The sequence below is a fragment of the Sebastes fasciatus genome, chromosome 23, assembly GCF_043250625.1.
Source record: "Sebastes fasciatus isolate fSebFas1 chromosome 23, fSebFas1.pri, whole genome shotgun sequence".
Classification (NCBI taxonomy): domain Eukaryota; kingdom Metazoa; phylum Chordata; class Actinopteri; order Perciformes; family Sebastidae; genus Sebastes; species Sebastes fasciatus.
In genome coordinates, this window is record NC_133817.1 from 7,366,855 (window position 1) to 7,381,847 (window position 14,993).

The following is a 14,993-nucleotide window of genomic DNA, read 5'->3' on the forward strand; positions in this document are numbered from 1 at the left end:
TTGAGGGATCATCTTTTTTTTAGAGGTCATTATTATTATTATTATTATTATTTGATGGTCATTATTATTTCTAGAGATCATTATTTATTATTCTTTTTTGGGGGTCATTTTTTATTTTATTTATTCTAGGGGTCATTATTATTATTTTGAGGGATTCTTTTTTATTTTTATTTTTTTGAGGGGTTATTTATTTTTAGGGCGAATTATTTAATATATATTTTTTGATAGGTCATTTTTATTTTTTTAGGGGTTATTATTATTAATATTTTTGGAGGAGTTCTTTTTTTGAGGGGGTATTTATTTATTTTTTCATTTTGAGGGATCTTTTTTGAGGGGTTATTTATTTTGTATTTTAGGGGTCATTATTTGTTATTATTTTATTTTATTATTTTATTTAAAAGGGACCATGTACAGTTTATATAATTGTTATTTTATAAGGGGGCAGTATTTTATTTTTGATGGCTCATTATTGTATTTTTATTTATTTTTTATTTTACTTTTGATGGCTTATTATTATATTTTTATTTATTTTTTATTTTATTTTTGATGGCTTATTATTGTGTTTTTATTTATTTATTTAATTTTATTTTTTGACGGGGGTTAACACTAACAGAACGACAACGCAGTTACGTCAGTTGTCAACGTGGTTACGTAGGACGCTGAGCTGCCATGACAACGGCGTCAGCTTGTCTTAGTTCCTGTAGACAGCGTCATGACCGTCCGCTTCAAGGTAAGACAACAGGTGTTAGCATCTTTAGCCAAACAACCCGTCCAGCCTATATTCATGACCTTATTCTCACTAAAACATGCAGGTTTATCTCTGGAGAACCGGCCCCGGTGCCGGTGTACCGGACAGAACCTGCAGAGTCAGGATAAAAGAGATTTAATGTGATGTAATGAGAGCTAATCCAGCTAATCAGGTCCAGATTGACCTCCTGTGTGAGATAGCTAACATTCACCTGAACTAGAGAGGTACTGGTACACACACAGAGAGGTGGAGGAGGTACTCACATACCTTTACTGCAGTAAAAGTACTAATACCACACTGAAATACTCCACTACAAGGACAAGACCTGCACTCAAAACCTTATTGAAGTAACAGTATGTAAGTATTATCAGCAACATGTAGTTAAAGTAGTGTGGTTTACTATTATATCTGCTGTTTCTGGATACATAGTACTGCTGCATTAATGTGTACGTTGCATTTTGTTGCTGTATACTCAAGTTAGATAGTTAGATAGATAGATAGATATATATTAAGATAGATAGATATTAAGATAGATGGATAGATAGATAGGTAGGTAGATAGATATTAAGATATTAAGATAGATAGTTAGTTAGATAGATAGATAGATAGATAGATAGATAGATAGATAGATAGATAGATATTAAGATAGATGGATAGATAGATAGTTAGTTAGAAAGATAGATAGATAGATAGATAAATATTAAGATAGATAGATATTAAGATAGATGGATAGATAGATAGCTATTTAGATGATAGATAGATAGGTAGATGTATATATATACATATTAAGATAGATAGATAGATATTAAGATAGATAGATAGATAGATAGTTAGATAGATATTAAGATAGATAGATAGATAGATAGATAGTTAGATAGATAGATACATATTAAGATAGATAGATAGATAGATAGATAGATAGTTAGATAGATAGATACATATTAAGATAGATAGATAGATAGATTGATAGATAGATAGATAGATAGATAGATAGATAGATACATATTAAGATAGATAGATAGATAAATAGATATTAACTTTATTGATCCCGAGGGAAATGAGTCACAATTTTTCAGAGCTCAAGGTTGATGTCTTCAAATATCTTGTTTTGTCCGACCAGCAGTCCAAACCTCCAAAACATTCACATTACAAAGATATAAAACAGAGATAAGAAGCAAATATTAACACTGGGAAATGCAAAGGAAAGTAGCACAACATGGAAGTGAAAGCAGTGCTCTGTATAATTGAAGTTTGAAAGTGCATAAAAAATATTTTGTCCCTAAAATTAGTGAATATTCGTGATCTCAATATCGATCAAAATAATTGTGATTATCTTTTTGGCCATAATCGTGCAGTCCTAGTACTTGTTATTATCAATTTAGATGATGTAATTGTGTATCATGATATCTCAATATGGTTTCATCACGATACGATTCTGTTGAAAGATGACATTTACTCTGACATATTTAGTATCTCCGGAAACGTTTGGATCTCCACTACAATTTAGAATAAAGTTTGTTTGAACAATGTTTAGCCGCATACGTTGGATTTATAAAGAGCCACCGAACCTGACAATATTTGTTTGTTTGTTTGTGTTCCAGTGTCAGAGTGAATACCAGAAGAGCTACAGGGTTTCCCGCTCCAGAAGTGTTTCTCCTCGGCGCTGCGTCCCATTGGCCGGCCTGCGCTCCGACCAGATGGGTAAGATGAGCTCTGATTGGACAAACTTTACTCTTCTCTGTCTCTGTTTTGTTTCCAGCTCTGTGAATGCAGAAGAGTTTGTTTTTTTTATCATCATAACATAATGGGAATTTGACTTAAGAACATTTTTATCATCTTTAAATGATCACACTGATTTTTTTAAAGTTCTAGCTCTGACATCAAATACCAATAAAAACTTCAGTACATAAAATGTTATGTTATTATTGTGAAAGTGTGAAACCACAGCTTGTTTCTTTCTCTCAGGTATCAGCAGAGAACCAGGTCTCCAGCGGCGGAAGAAGCTCGGTCCTGGTGGTCTCGCTCAGTCCTGCAGCGATCTGCTCTGTCCTCCAGATCCACAGCAGCACTCCCTCTCTGCACTCAGAACAGCCCCCCCTGTTGGTAGGAAGCCTCCACAACAAACCCATGACAATATCCACAGAAATACAAAGTTATTAAAGTGCTGATATAACCGTTAGTATGATTCACCATGTCTGATGATGTTAAAATACAGCATCCTGTGTAAGCTAATAAGGTGTTCTTTCTTCATCACCAGCCTCTAGGAGTCGCTCAGCCCACAGGAAGGAACCTTCCCTGGAGCCAAATCCTCCGACACCCCCTGGAGAACGAGCTGACCCTGGATCTCCTGTAGAGTCTGGACCTCCAGCAGGACCACGACCTGCTGCCGACCCTGGACCTCCAGTAGAACCAAGAGCTGCTGGAAAACCTGGTAAATACACATCACATAACTCATTTCATTCTCTTCTTACATCTTAAGTGACAGTGTGAACAACATACGCCACCCTCCACCTTTAGACCTTTGATTCTGAGCTGTTTCATGTGTTTCTGTCTCCTCAGCGAAGCCCCGCTCCTCCAAGCTTGACAGCCAACCACAGCTGAGCCGCCCTCTGACAGCGGCGCCAAATGGACAGCAGCCCTCGGCCAATGAGGTGAGCCACATACTGAGTTACTACTACCTCCACCACAGGTGTGTCTCCCTGTTAAATTAAATATTCCTCCGTTTGTGTCGCATGTTCAGCACGCTCTGCGGTGGAGGGCGGGCCTGAGGGCTGAAGGTCAAAGGTCAGGAAGTCAAAGGTCAGAGTACAACAGACAGTTTAGCTGGAAGAAACCTGACACTGCTGCTGCTTCACCCATACTGACTGCAGAACAGGTACAACGCTATCTAATACGATAATACCTGTTATACTCACACTGTACAGTATAATACATCTGATGTAGTAGTAGTAGTAGTAGTAGTAGTAGTAGTAGTAGTAGTAGTAGTAGTAGTAGTAGTAGTACTGCTGTGTGTCCACTAGGTGGAGGTAGACGGTTCTTTTGCTTCACTGAAGAATAACGTCACTGATGAGTTTACTGGTTGTTTCCTTATGGATATAACTGGTTCTGTTCTACTGATGAGTTTTAAAGGTGTTTTTATTCAATTAGTCACTTCATTGATCTTTGATTTTATTGATTAGAATCAGAATCAGGTTTATGGCCAAGTAGATTTACACATACACAGAGTTTATCTTGGTATTTTGGTGCATAACGGTCACATTAAACATAGAAAGAGAAAAGAAAAACTGCAAAAGTCAAGAGTCATGAATATAAAATAAGAAGTATAAAAATATATGTTTTAAAAAGAAAAGAGCTGCACAGTGTTTAATGTGCATTAATATTTATTTATTTACATTATGAACAATGAAATTAGTATTAAAAGTGGCCGCTGACCTTTGACCCCTCCTTCAGGTGCTCCACTCCGGCAGCAGAGCTGTGCCCCCCTTTAAGAAACACCCTGTTCCCATGGAAACAGAGTATCGGCGCAGCTTCCAGGGTCTGGTCCCGCCCACCGAGCCCCGCCTCCGGAAACACCTGGAACATCATCAGAGAGTCCCGCTGTTCCACTTACAGACGGTATATACCTCACACACACACACACACACACACACACACACACACACACACACACATAATAATAATAATAATAATAATAATATTAATATTAGATTTATATAGCGCTTTATAATATTCTCAAAGACGCTTTAACATAGTCGGGGGGGAAAACGGTGTGAGACAGACAGACAGGAGACGAACGACAAAAAGCGACATACACAGGCACAATCACATCCAGACACACGGACTGATGGGTAGGGGGAAGGACGGGGCTACGGGTAAGCAGATGAAAAAAGATGTGTTTTGAGGCGGGACTGGAATGTGGTGAGGGAATCAGAGTCTCTGATGAGATTGGGGAGTGAGTTCCAGAGCTTGGGAGCTGCCCTGGAGAATGCTCTGTCCCCAAAGCTGCGGAGTTTGGACGTGGGGGTGGAGAGTAAACCAGCTGAGGTGGATCTGAGGGACCGTTGAGGTTGGTAGGGGGAGAGGAGTTCAGAGAGATAGGGGGGTGCAAGTTGGTGGAGGGCTTTGTAGGTAAGGGTCAGGATTTTGTAGGAGATCCGGTGGGAGACGGGGAGCCAGTGAAGGTCTTTCAGGACTGGGGTGATATGATGCCATGATTTGGTGTGGGTGAGGAGTCGGGCAGCTGCATTCTGGACCAGTTGTAATTTATTTATGGAGGTGTTGCTGATGCCATAGAGGAGTGAGTTGCAATAGTCAAGGCGGGAGGAGATGAAGGCGTGGATGAGTTTCTCTGCTGTAGGGGGTGTGAGGGACGGACGGATTTTTGCGATATTGCGAAGGTGGAAGAAGGATATTTTGACCAGTTGGCGGATGTGGGGCTCAAGGGAGAGGGTGGAGTCGAAGATCACGCCAAGGTTACATGCCTGGGGGGAGGGGGAAACAGAAGTGCCATCGATGTTGAGTGTGAGGTTGTTGGTTTTGGTGAGGGTGGATTTGGAGCCGATGAGGAGGAGTTGTGTTTTGTCGCTGTTGAGTTTTAAAAAGTTCTGTTGCATCCAGGCTTTAATTGCAGAGAGGCAGGAGTTGATGTGGGAGAGCGGTGGGTTGTGAGGGGTGTTGGTGCTGAGGTAGATCTGAGTGTCGTCAGCATAGCAGTGGAAGTCCAGGTTGAAGTGGCGTAGGAACATACACACACATACACACACACAATCAAGAATTCTCATCTACTGGTTAACTAAATCCCTCTTTCTGAAACAAGGCCATGCAGTCGTTTAACTTTTCACAATAAAGGTCCTGTTTTCGTCTGCAGACCAACAAAAAGAGGAGGGAGGAGTCAGAGAAGAAGCCCCGACTCAAACAAGATGCCCCCGCTCCTCAGAAAGATGATGCCACTCCTCCTCCTCGTCCTCCTCCTCCTCCTCAGGTGCAGAGAGGACACAGGTGTGTTTCTGTGTATGTGTGTGTGTGTGTCTAATTGTGTATAGTGAATGCATTGTGTTTATGAAGACGTCTGTCTGTCTGACAGGATGTTGACAGAGTATGAGACCAGCTTTCGTTCTCCCCTCTACAGGATCCTGGAGGGAGGCGGAGCCACGGACGGCGACCCCCTTCAGGTGAGGGTTCAGTCTCATTAAGCATGCATAAAATTGAGGGGCGGTGTCACGTACTGTCTGTATTACTGGATTCATTTATCAAGCTGGAGGTCAGGTGATGCTCATGTTTAGCCTAGCTTAGCATAAAGACTGGAAGCGGGGGGAAACTGCTAGCCTAGGGCCATTAAAGAGAAAAAATGCACCTTCAAACAACTCTAGATTATGTTCAGTATCAGTGGTGGAAGAAGCAGTTAGCTAGAATTAAACTGCGCAGGACGGTTGATCTGACTGATGATTATTTCCTTATCATTTTTATTGATGTGGTTGGATTTGCGCAATGCCCGCCTGCTAGTTAAACTGTGTTTGTGTGTGTTGCTGATGTAAAACCAGAGTGCTGAGTGTCAGCGGTTAAAACCACAGAGCTTCATTTCAGGGAAATAACTCAGTGTTAGTCACACACACACACACACACACACACACACACACAGTCGGGCAAGTTCCCACCAGTCTTGTGGAAAGTGTTGTTTGAGGAGGGGGATAGCTGCTTCTGTATCAAATCTGCAGTTTTCAGCTGGAAACATCAAACAACTTCATGCAAAGAGTGTAAAGTAAATTCCCTAAACCTGCAGGGAAACAGTTTCTACAACTCTACAGCAGGTTGGGTGACGGGACGAATATATATATCTGCTATTAGCTGAGTTGCTTTTTTGGAGCAACTTTTGTCATTTTATATTGCCAATTTAATGGTCTGCCTCCTCAAGAATTCAACTTGGTAAATTATTAACCTGTAAAATGTGATTCAAAGCGTGCACCAATATGAACTGTCAGTTTAATTTGGGCCATATTATTATTTTATACACATACATTTAATTTTTATCTAACCAGTCAAGTCAATTAAGAACAAATTATTATTTACAATGGCAAAACAACCCGGCAAAAGGTGAAGCCTCTTTCACAAACCAGGGCCGTGTTAAATGTTCTTGTGGTTGCTGTCTGATCGATTGGTACCGAAAACGCCAATTCATAAATCATGTCTGAGAACTAGACCTAAAACTGTGTGTGCAGTTGAGAGCTATGTTTTCCACACCTTTATGTTCCTTTAGAGGCTGCAGGCGGAGGCGTCCTTCGTCCGATGCCATCGGACTCTTTTTCAAATAGTGTCGGATAGTGATGTCACGAGAACCGATACTTCGGTACCAAGTCGATGTCAAAATTCTGAAAACGTGACGGTACTCGTTTTTCTACAGTACCATAGGTACCATGAGGGCTAACGGCGTTCCGTCATCCTGGGGACTATAGAAAATGTGTGAAAAATGCCGTAAACTCACCGTACGCACCCTATTCTTTCCCTGATAACGTCACATTGCAAAGAATAAATCTGCGTTGAAATCAGCAGGACGAGAGCTCGTTAACGTCAGCTGTTAGCATGACCGGCTGCTAACAGCTGACGTTAACGTGAGGTGCCATTTGCAGTGGAAACGGCTGAAAGTGATCACGGTTACAGTGATCAACCGCTTATATGGATCAAAAAGCTCGGGACAGAATCACTCCTATACAGATGCTGTTTAAATAATTCACTTATAGCAATCAAGTAGTCCGCCTGTAGTGTTCATTTTGGGTCTTTTCATACATGAAAACATCTGGAAAAACATTTTAAAACTACGTTAGACTAATGTTGATACTTGTCTCGCGGACCGCCTGCTTTCCGGCTGGATACGTGAGGCTGGCGCTGCGGTCACATTGATATCATGACGGGGAAAAAGAGTCATTTTATCTGAATAAAAGTCAAATGCGCACAGGGAAAGCACCTGTGGTTGAAGCTGCTTTCGTCAACTGGATTGATAGCACCTCGTCACCTAATGCCCCCAAAAGTGAAACTTTGCCGATCCTCAACCGGTTCCGCGGCATACGTGCAGACCGGCGCAGATCGTCTCCCTCCACAAAGCTACAGAGCGAGAGGGCGAGGAGCCCCGGGAAAAGGCCGCCGTTCTGAACGCTCGCTCACGCTGCAGAGCCGGCTAAAGACGGCAATGTCTCACCACTCGGTGAGGGAAAAGACAGATAAGCGTCAGCGAGCCGGTAAAAAGTGAAGCAGTCCGTTTCATTACTTCATGTAATAAATATACAAATGGTACACTGCATGAGAAATGATGCACAAAAGGAGTTTGTTCTGATGCAGCCAACAGAGGGTTCAAACTATAAGAAGCTAATTTTCTAAATAAAGGAGCTGAATGAATCAAAGAAAGTGTGGGCGATGTGTAACCGTCCGGTTCACTTTCCATCACCTCTGCGGTGAGTTTGGCCTGCACAGAGTTTCAGAGTGTGGGGGGAAGCTGACGTCAGTTCAGAGGAAACTATCAAACAGAGCCGTTGTCATTGAGCCGCCGTAGAGATGAGCAACGTCAGGCTTACGGGTTGTCTCGGGGGTTGAGGTTAGAGACTCACTGAGGTTATCTTTGAAACAAGGTTGGGGGTTATCCAGAGTTTGGACCGGGGTCAGGGTCGGGTTACTGTCAGGATTACCAGAATCTACACCTGCAGACTCAACCAAACTATCCTTTAATGATTTAAACTAGTTTTGATACAGACTTTGAGGTGGCACAAACCTCTTCATCACTTCTCATAACTTGAAACTCAGAGTTCAGCGTTTCCTCTCTGAGCTGATTTTGGGCACAAACACCCACCATGGCTCCCACTCATTTTAACCCTCCTTCGTCCTACTTCTGTTTCTGATCAGTCGGCAGGTTTTTGACCGACAAAATGCAGCAGCATCAGCTAAATATCTGTTATTTCTGCTTTCTGAACACTAAATGTGTGATCTGGCAGCGGTGCTCTGTGGAGTGGAATATATTTATTAGGGCGAGTCAATGTCGATGGTACTTTAACATCCTTCAGTGGAGCTTTATGTGTGGTAGGAGTGTAAATCACCAGTTTCATCACGATACGATGTATTGATTCTCTGGACAACGATACGATATTTGCCGATATCACAGTCTGCCACGATACGATTTTGATTTGATTAAATTCAGGGGCCTGCGATCGATATGAGATGATATCATTTGCCTATTCAACACAGTCAGTTACATTTACATCAACTCACAAAAAGCAACTAAAATATGATTTGACAATTTTATTACTTGGATCTTCCAGATATTTAAATGAAAAACAATCTATTCTTTTTAATAAAAAGAAGTATTAAAAAAAATGATACTAATAATAATAAAAATGAAAAATAAAATAAGATAAGAAAATATAACAAATTCAATTTTAAAATAATAATAAATAAAAAATTGAATAAAAAATTGAATAAATTATTTTAAAAAATAAAATATTAATAATAATAATAATAATAATGATAATAATAAATACATAAAAATAAATAAATGAATGAAATAAATTCACGCACCAGATTCTTACACCTACACTACTGAGTTATGAGTCAGTAACTGACTTCCTGTATTGCATCTTATTGTCCCTTTCACCTCACGTAGTGTTTTTGCCTCATGTGCACACGATTCGATCTGACTTTATTTCCTGGGAGTAATATAATATATTATATACTACTGTATACTATATAATATTCTAATATAATATAAAGGGGATAAAGACTGACAGTGTGTTCCCGTCCAGGCGAAAGAGTTGCGTGAGAAGGCGGCGTCGTACCGCCGTCGAGCCTGGGGAGCTAATTTCTCCAGAGGTCACCTGAACCAGCTGCTGTCCGAACACAACGCTCTGTGGGAGCCAACGGACACCACGGACTCAGCTACTGACCCCCCCACCCCTCGCCTGACCTTTGACCTCTGTCATGACCCAGACAGCCGTAGCACTTCCCCTGTGGAGCCTCTGGACCTGGCCAGGTGAGAGACTGGAGAGAGAGAGAGTGTCATCTGAAGACGTCTCTGAGCTGATTTCTGATTGTCTGTCTTTGTGTTTCCAGTATCTCCAGTAAGAGGTCTTCTGTTTTGGGCTCAGGAAACAAAAACACAAAAATAAAAGCACAAACACCTCCAAGTCCTGCTGCTGAAAGACGTATGGCCTGGGGAGAAGAAGAAGAAGAAGAAGATACAGATGAGTATGTGTTTCTCCTCAGATTCTTCTTGTCTTTTACGTCTTTGGTTTAACATTCATAAACCAGGAACTCACTACGTTTTGTGTGTAGGGAGGAGGGAAGGTTACCGACTCCGAGGCTGAAGATACGACCGGTTCAGAGAACTCACCATGACCTCACCACACCTGCCACCGGTACACATACACACACACACACACACACACACACACACAGACAGAGAGAGCTCGGACCACAGAGTGTGACCTCTGACCTCTGTTTGTCCTCCAGGAGGTGCTATGCTAGTGGGAAAACTGAAGAGCAGTGATATGTCCTCCCCATACAAACAGGTAATATTATAATGTCAAACACATTATATAAAATAAAATAAAATAAGATTAAATTAAATTAAATTAAATTGAAGTTATTATTTTATATATATATATATATTAATTGTATTGCATTACACTACATTAAATCTTATTATATTATGTTATATTACATTATATTGTATTAAATTACATTAAATTAAATTAAATTATATTATGTTATATTAAATTGTTATATTATGTTATATTAAATTATATTATGTTTCATTATATTATATTCAATTATATTTAATTACATTATATTATATTACATTGTATTATATTACATTATATTAAATTATATTATATTATGTTATATTACATTATATTATATTAAATTACATTATATTAAATTATATTACATTATATTATTTTACATAATATCATATTATATTATATTATGTTATATTTATTACATTTTATTGTATGAAATCATGTTACGATACTGAGGTGTTTTTGTTTTCAGAGGTGTGGGTCGGCTGTTTCCGTGGTTGACATGTTCAACCCCCCGCACCTCCCCCCCTACTCCGCTGGCCCCTCCCCCGACCACAAACCAGCCGCCAGTCCTGCCTCTAAACCAATCAGGACGAAGCAAACGACTCCGTCCCCTGTAGCCCCGCCCCCGCTGGTCCCGCCCCCACAGCACTGCATCCAAGGTACTCTGAGACACTCCGACTTCCAGCACAACGGTGAGCTGATCGATTTCACTATCGATCAATCTCCCTATGAACGATTAATTGATCAATCTCCCTATGATCGATTAATCCCCCTACAAACGATTAATCGATCAATCTCCCTATGAACGATTAATCGATTAATTGATTAATTATTAATCTCCCTATGACCGATTAATCGTTTAATCTCCATGTGATTGATTAATCGATTACTCTCCCTATGATCGATTAATCGACTGATTGTCTGATATCAGAAAATAGTGACAGTCACAGTTTCCCAAAATCAGAGGAAAGCAACAAATGTTTGGTATTTTTGCTTTTAAAAAAATCACTAAATTGATTAATTGATTGATTGTTTTTTTTATATATATATATTTTTCTTTCTTTTCTTCTCACCCAAACTTATTTCTCATAAACCAAAACTTATATTAATTTATTAATTGATTTTTTTGAAGGTTTAGAACCAACTTCCATCAATCTGATTTAATTAAAAAGACACTAAAACAATTAAAACTTTACTTTCTTCTTTAGTATATTTATTTTTATTCATTTTTAAATATATATTTATTTTTGTATTTATTTGTTTTATTTTTCTACATTTAAAAATAGATAAATAAAGGGAATTAATACAAAGATAAACAAAGAAGCAAATTAAAACAGAAATATCAATTTATGTCACTTTTTATTATTTAATTTATTTTTAATATTATTTTTTACTACATTTAATTATATATTTATTTATTCATTTATTTTTTATAAGATAAAATACTTAAGCTAAACTTACAGAAATATAGTTAAAACTGCCATCTGGACCAAAATCTTGCTGCACATGTCTGCACATTCTTCCTGCTGATGCCTCACATTTTACTGATTGTATCATCCCTCTATCACCATCTAGCAGGGACTATCCCGCTCTTCACTTCCTTCTCTTTTTCTTTTCCTTTTCATCCAGTTTCCTCAACAGATCAGATTTCATATCAGCCGAGCGGCACATTTCACTGAACGTCTGGTGTGATCAGAGTTGTCCAACGTGACAATAAAAGAAATGTCATTAATACCCTGGTAGCTGTCCCTTTAACATCTGTGGGTGTATCAGGTCATTGTGGGAAGACTTGGGCCACGTTTATAGATGATAATATCTGTTGGTCCGGACTGAAATATCTCAATAACTGTTGGATCGATATTCGAACAGAGTAGTCAAGTTCTACAGAATTCTTACAGGATCACGACCGTTTCAGATTAACAGGTGTTTCAATTTTACAAGTGCAATGTAATGTGATTTTCTCCTCCTCCTAGTATATTGCTAATAATCATATATCTACCTGTGTGTCCTCAGGTGACTTGGGTTTGAAGTTCAGGGAGCTGCAGTGTTCAGGAGGAGGCTGCTGCTCTGATGAAGGTGAACATTTAAACACCTCTTTGCATATTCAAATAACATTAAAAACAATTCTTCTTCTATTATTTATAAAATGTATCTTCCGTTGCCTAGACGACCGGCTGTCTGTGATGTCGTGGCGTTCGGCGGCCTCCTGCTCCATGGCGTCCGCCGTGCTGGAGCGCGCTCAGAAGAGGCGAGAGAACTTCTGGGGGAAGAGATGACCTCTGACCTCCCGACCCCTGACGAGTCTTTAGTCTCCGTCCATCACTGCTGTACAATAATTAGTGAGAATAATGTATTTTTATAGATGAGTTCAAGGTTATTTTTTATAGAGTAATAGATGATTTTATAAATGTAGTAATAATGTTTTATTTAATGATGATGTTGCTGAAATCAGAGTGATAAAAGTGACAGAAACACCAACTCATGTTTGTTTTGACATCATTACTGAATGAAAAAAAGTTAACTAGTTTCTTTAAAATCTATTGAAAAATGTGTTTTGTTTGTTGAAGCAGAAGTTGAACCTCGAACTTGTTTCCTCCTGAAAGAATGACGTTTGAAAAGTTTAGAGGAAGCTTCCCTAAAAGCTGATGTACTTTCCTCTCAGTGCTTCACGGCGTTCAGCTGTTTGGTTTCATCTCCAACATCCGGCTGAACCTCCAGCTGCTCCAGTCACGTTTTCTTTTTTAAAAACTTTATTGCTTTTTCAAGTGATAAACATATAAAAAAAGCCAACCTGAGTGTGATGGTGCGTTTCCACAGCCTCCGTCCTTTCCACGCTTCCCATTCATCGTCTATGTAAGCAGCCGTGCAATGCATTCTGGTAGCGTGGCGGCGCGATTCGAGAGATTCCTCATTTGCATAAAGTTGAGGTCTTGGCTACTTTATACAAATCAGGTGCGTCCGACGACTCGCCGGAAACTCCCGAGAAACTTTTATAACTCAACGTTGTTGATCCAAAATAAAGATTCAGCAACTGCATGGATTATTTCTCTCATAAAATGTTTTCAAAAACATTTCGGTGAATGTTTTACATGATATAAGAAAAGACAGTTTCCAAACGAGCCGCCATGTTGGTTCCGGTTTGAAAGCTGGGAGCAGCAGCAGCCCACGAGGGAAAGTGTTCGTCCAATCAGGTGTCTAGTGGCAGCCCGACAAAGTGAGGTGATCCCTCGCGAAAAAAAACGTCCCTGTGGACACGTACCATAACAAGCAGAGTGTACGTGTGTTGTGAAGCTGCCTGTAGATGCATCTTACTATCTGAATAATGCGCTCTTTAAATAGCATCAAAATACTGCGCCAGACTTTAGACCAGGTTTTTGTTGGTCAATCGCTTTCTGCTGCCTCGAGATGGCAACGCACCAACAAAGCACCTGACCACACCTCATTGTGAGACCAACACGCCCATGGGCGCACAGATGGCCGCAAGTACATTTGCTACATACACAAGGTTTGAAAATGACAACTGCGTCGGTCTGAAACGCAGACCGGGCTTTGCGCTGGGTTTAAGGTAGGACCCTAAAACTCTTAAAGGGGACCTATTATGCTTTTGTGCTTTTCCTTTAGTATGTTATTTAATGTTTTTGTGCAGGTAAAAGGTCTGCAAAGTTATGAAGCCCAAAGTCCACGCCAACGGAAACACTGCTCCTGAACTGCCTTCGCTTGAAGCCCCGCCTTTTCTTGCGTAACCTGGTGATGTCACCAAGTAACACATTTGGCCTAGCAGCTAGTTTGGCACACCCTCAGACAAAGCTAGTTAGAACTGTGTCGGTATGAGAAAAATAAAAATGTTTTGAACATTAAAGCACGTAAACATGTTCTAGTAGAAACCCAAAATACAAGTATGAACGCGTTTAAATGCTTAAACACAAAAATCTTTTCATCAGATTCATAAAGTTGTGCGTTTTGTTTTAACACCTCTTTTATTAATTTTCTCATAAATAAAAACAGAAGAAACCGAACATAGGCCGGACGCGTTTACAGATATGATAATTAGTGGAAGGAAAAAAAAGATTATACTGTATAATAAATGTATAATTTCCATTTTATGCAACTTTATGCTTCTACTCCACAGAGAAAAAATATTGTACTTTCTACTCCTCTACATTTGTCCGTCAAAAAAAGAAAAAGAAAACTTGTGAATGTCGCCCTGTGGATCAATAAAACTTTATTGATCTAATAAAACAATTTATTTGTTGATTATATTTTGTATTATTAATCTGAATCTGCAAAGTAACTAAACAAATAAATGTAGTGCAGTAGACGTATGAGATGTAGTGGAGTAGAAGTATGAAGTAGTCTGCTATTTTTCTATTTTCATCTTTATTAAATTGGGAATTCACAGCAAAACTCCAGACACTATTTTCCCTCCGCACGTCGTTCTTTAAATATTTCTTTAAACTAAACGTTGATGATGTCAGAGGTCGTAGTGGAAGAAGAACAAACATCGTCATCACTTCCTCTGGACGCCGAGAGGACGGGTTACCTGGCGACTATTTAAACACACAGTACGCACACACACCTTCAATAACAGCAGCCAGGGATGACCTGTAGATGAATCAGCTGACTGTGAATTCCCCTCCTAACGATATACAGGCCAAAGCAAACAATGTAAAGCTGAGGAGGCGTCT

The 14,993-nt window shown here is 39.6% G+C and overlaps 2 protein-coding genes across 5 annotated transcripts in view; one reads left to right on the plus strand and one right to left on the minus strand.

Annotated features, from left to right (window-relative positions):
• grip1 (glutamate receptor interacting protein 1) overlaps window positions 1-14,993 on the minus strand; it is a 239,011-nt gene that overhangs the window by 113,160 nt on the left and 110,858 nt on the right. The window lies entirely within an intron of this gene.
• mdm1 (Mdm1 nuclear protein) lies at window positions 632-13,098 on the plus strand. Of its 4 annotated transcripts, none has more exons than XM_074625801.1 (16): window positions 632-730; window positions 2,350-2,449; window positions 2,714-2,851; window positions 3,006-3,179; window positions 3,308-3,399; window positions 3,489-3,623; window positions 4,199-4,363; window positions 5,616-5,746; window positions 5,832-5,919; window positions 9,529-9,755; window positions 9,836-9,970; window positions 10,058-10,140; window positions 10,235-10,293; window positions 10,778-11,000; window positions 12,322-12,384; window positions 12,475-13,098. In XM_074625801.1, the coding sequence occupies exons 1-16, from the start codon at window positions 713-715 to the stop codon at window positions 12,582-12,584; spliced, it is 1,941 nt and encodes a 646-aa protein (XP_074481902.1). In that variant the 5' UTR covers window positions 632-712; the 3' UTR covers window positions 12,585-13,098. The 4 variants fall into 4 exon arrangements, with proteins under 4 accessions (XP_074481902.1, XP_074481903.1, XP_074481904.1 ...); XM_074625802.1 differs by having other exon boundaries at window positions 10,778-10,967; XM_074625803.1 differs by having other exon boundaries at window positions 5,877-5,919.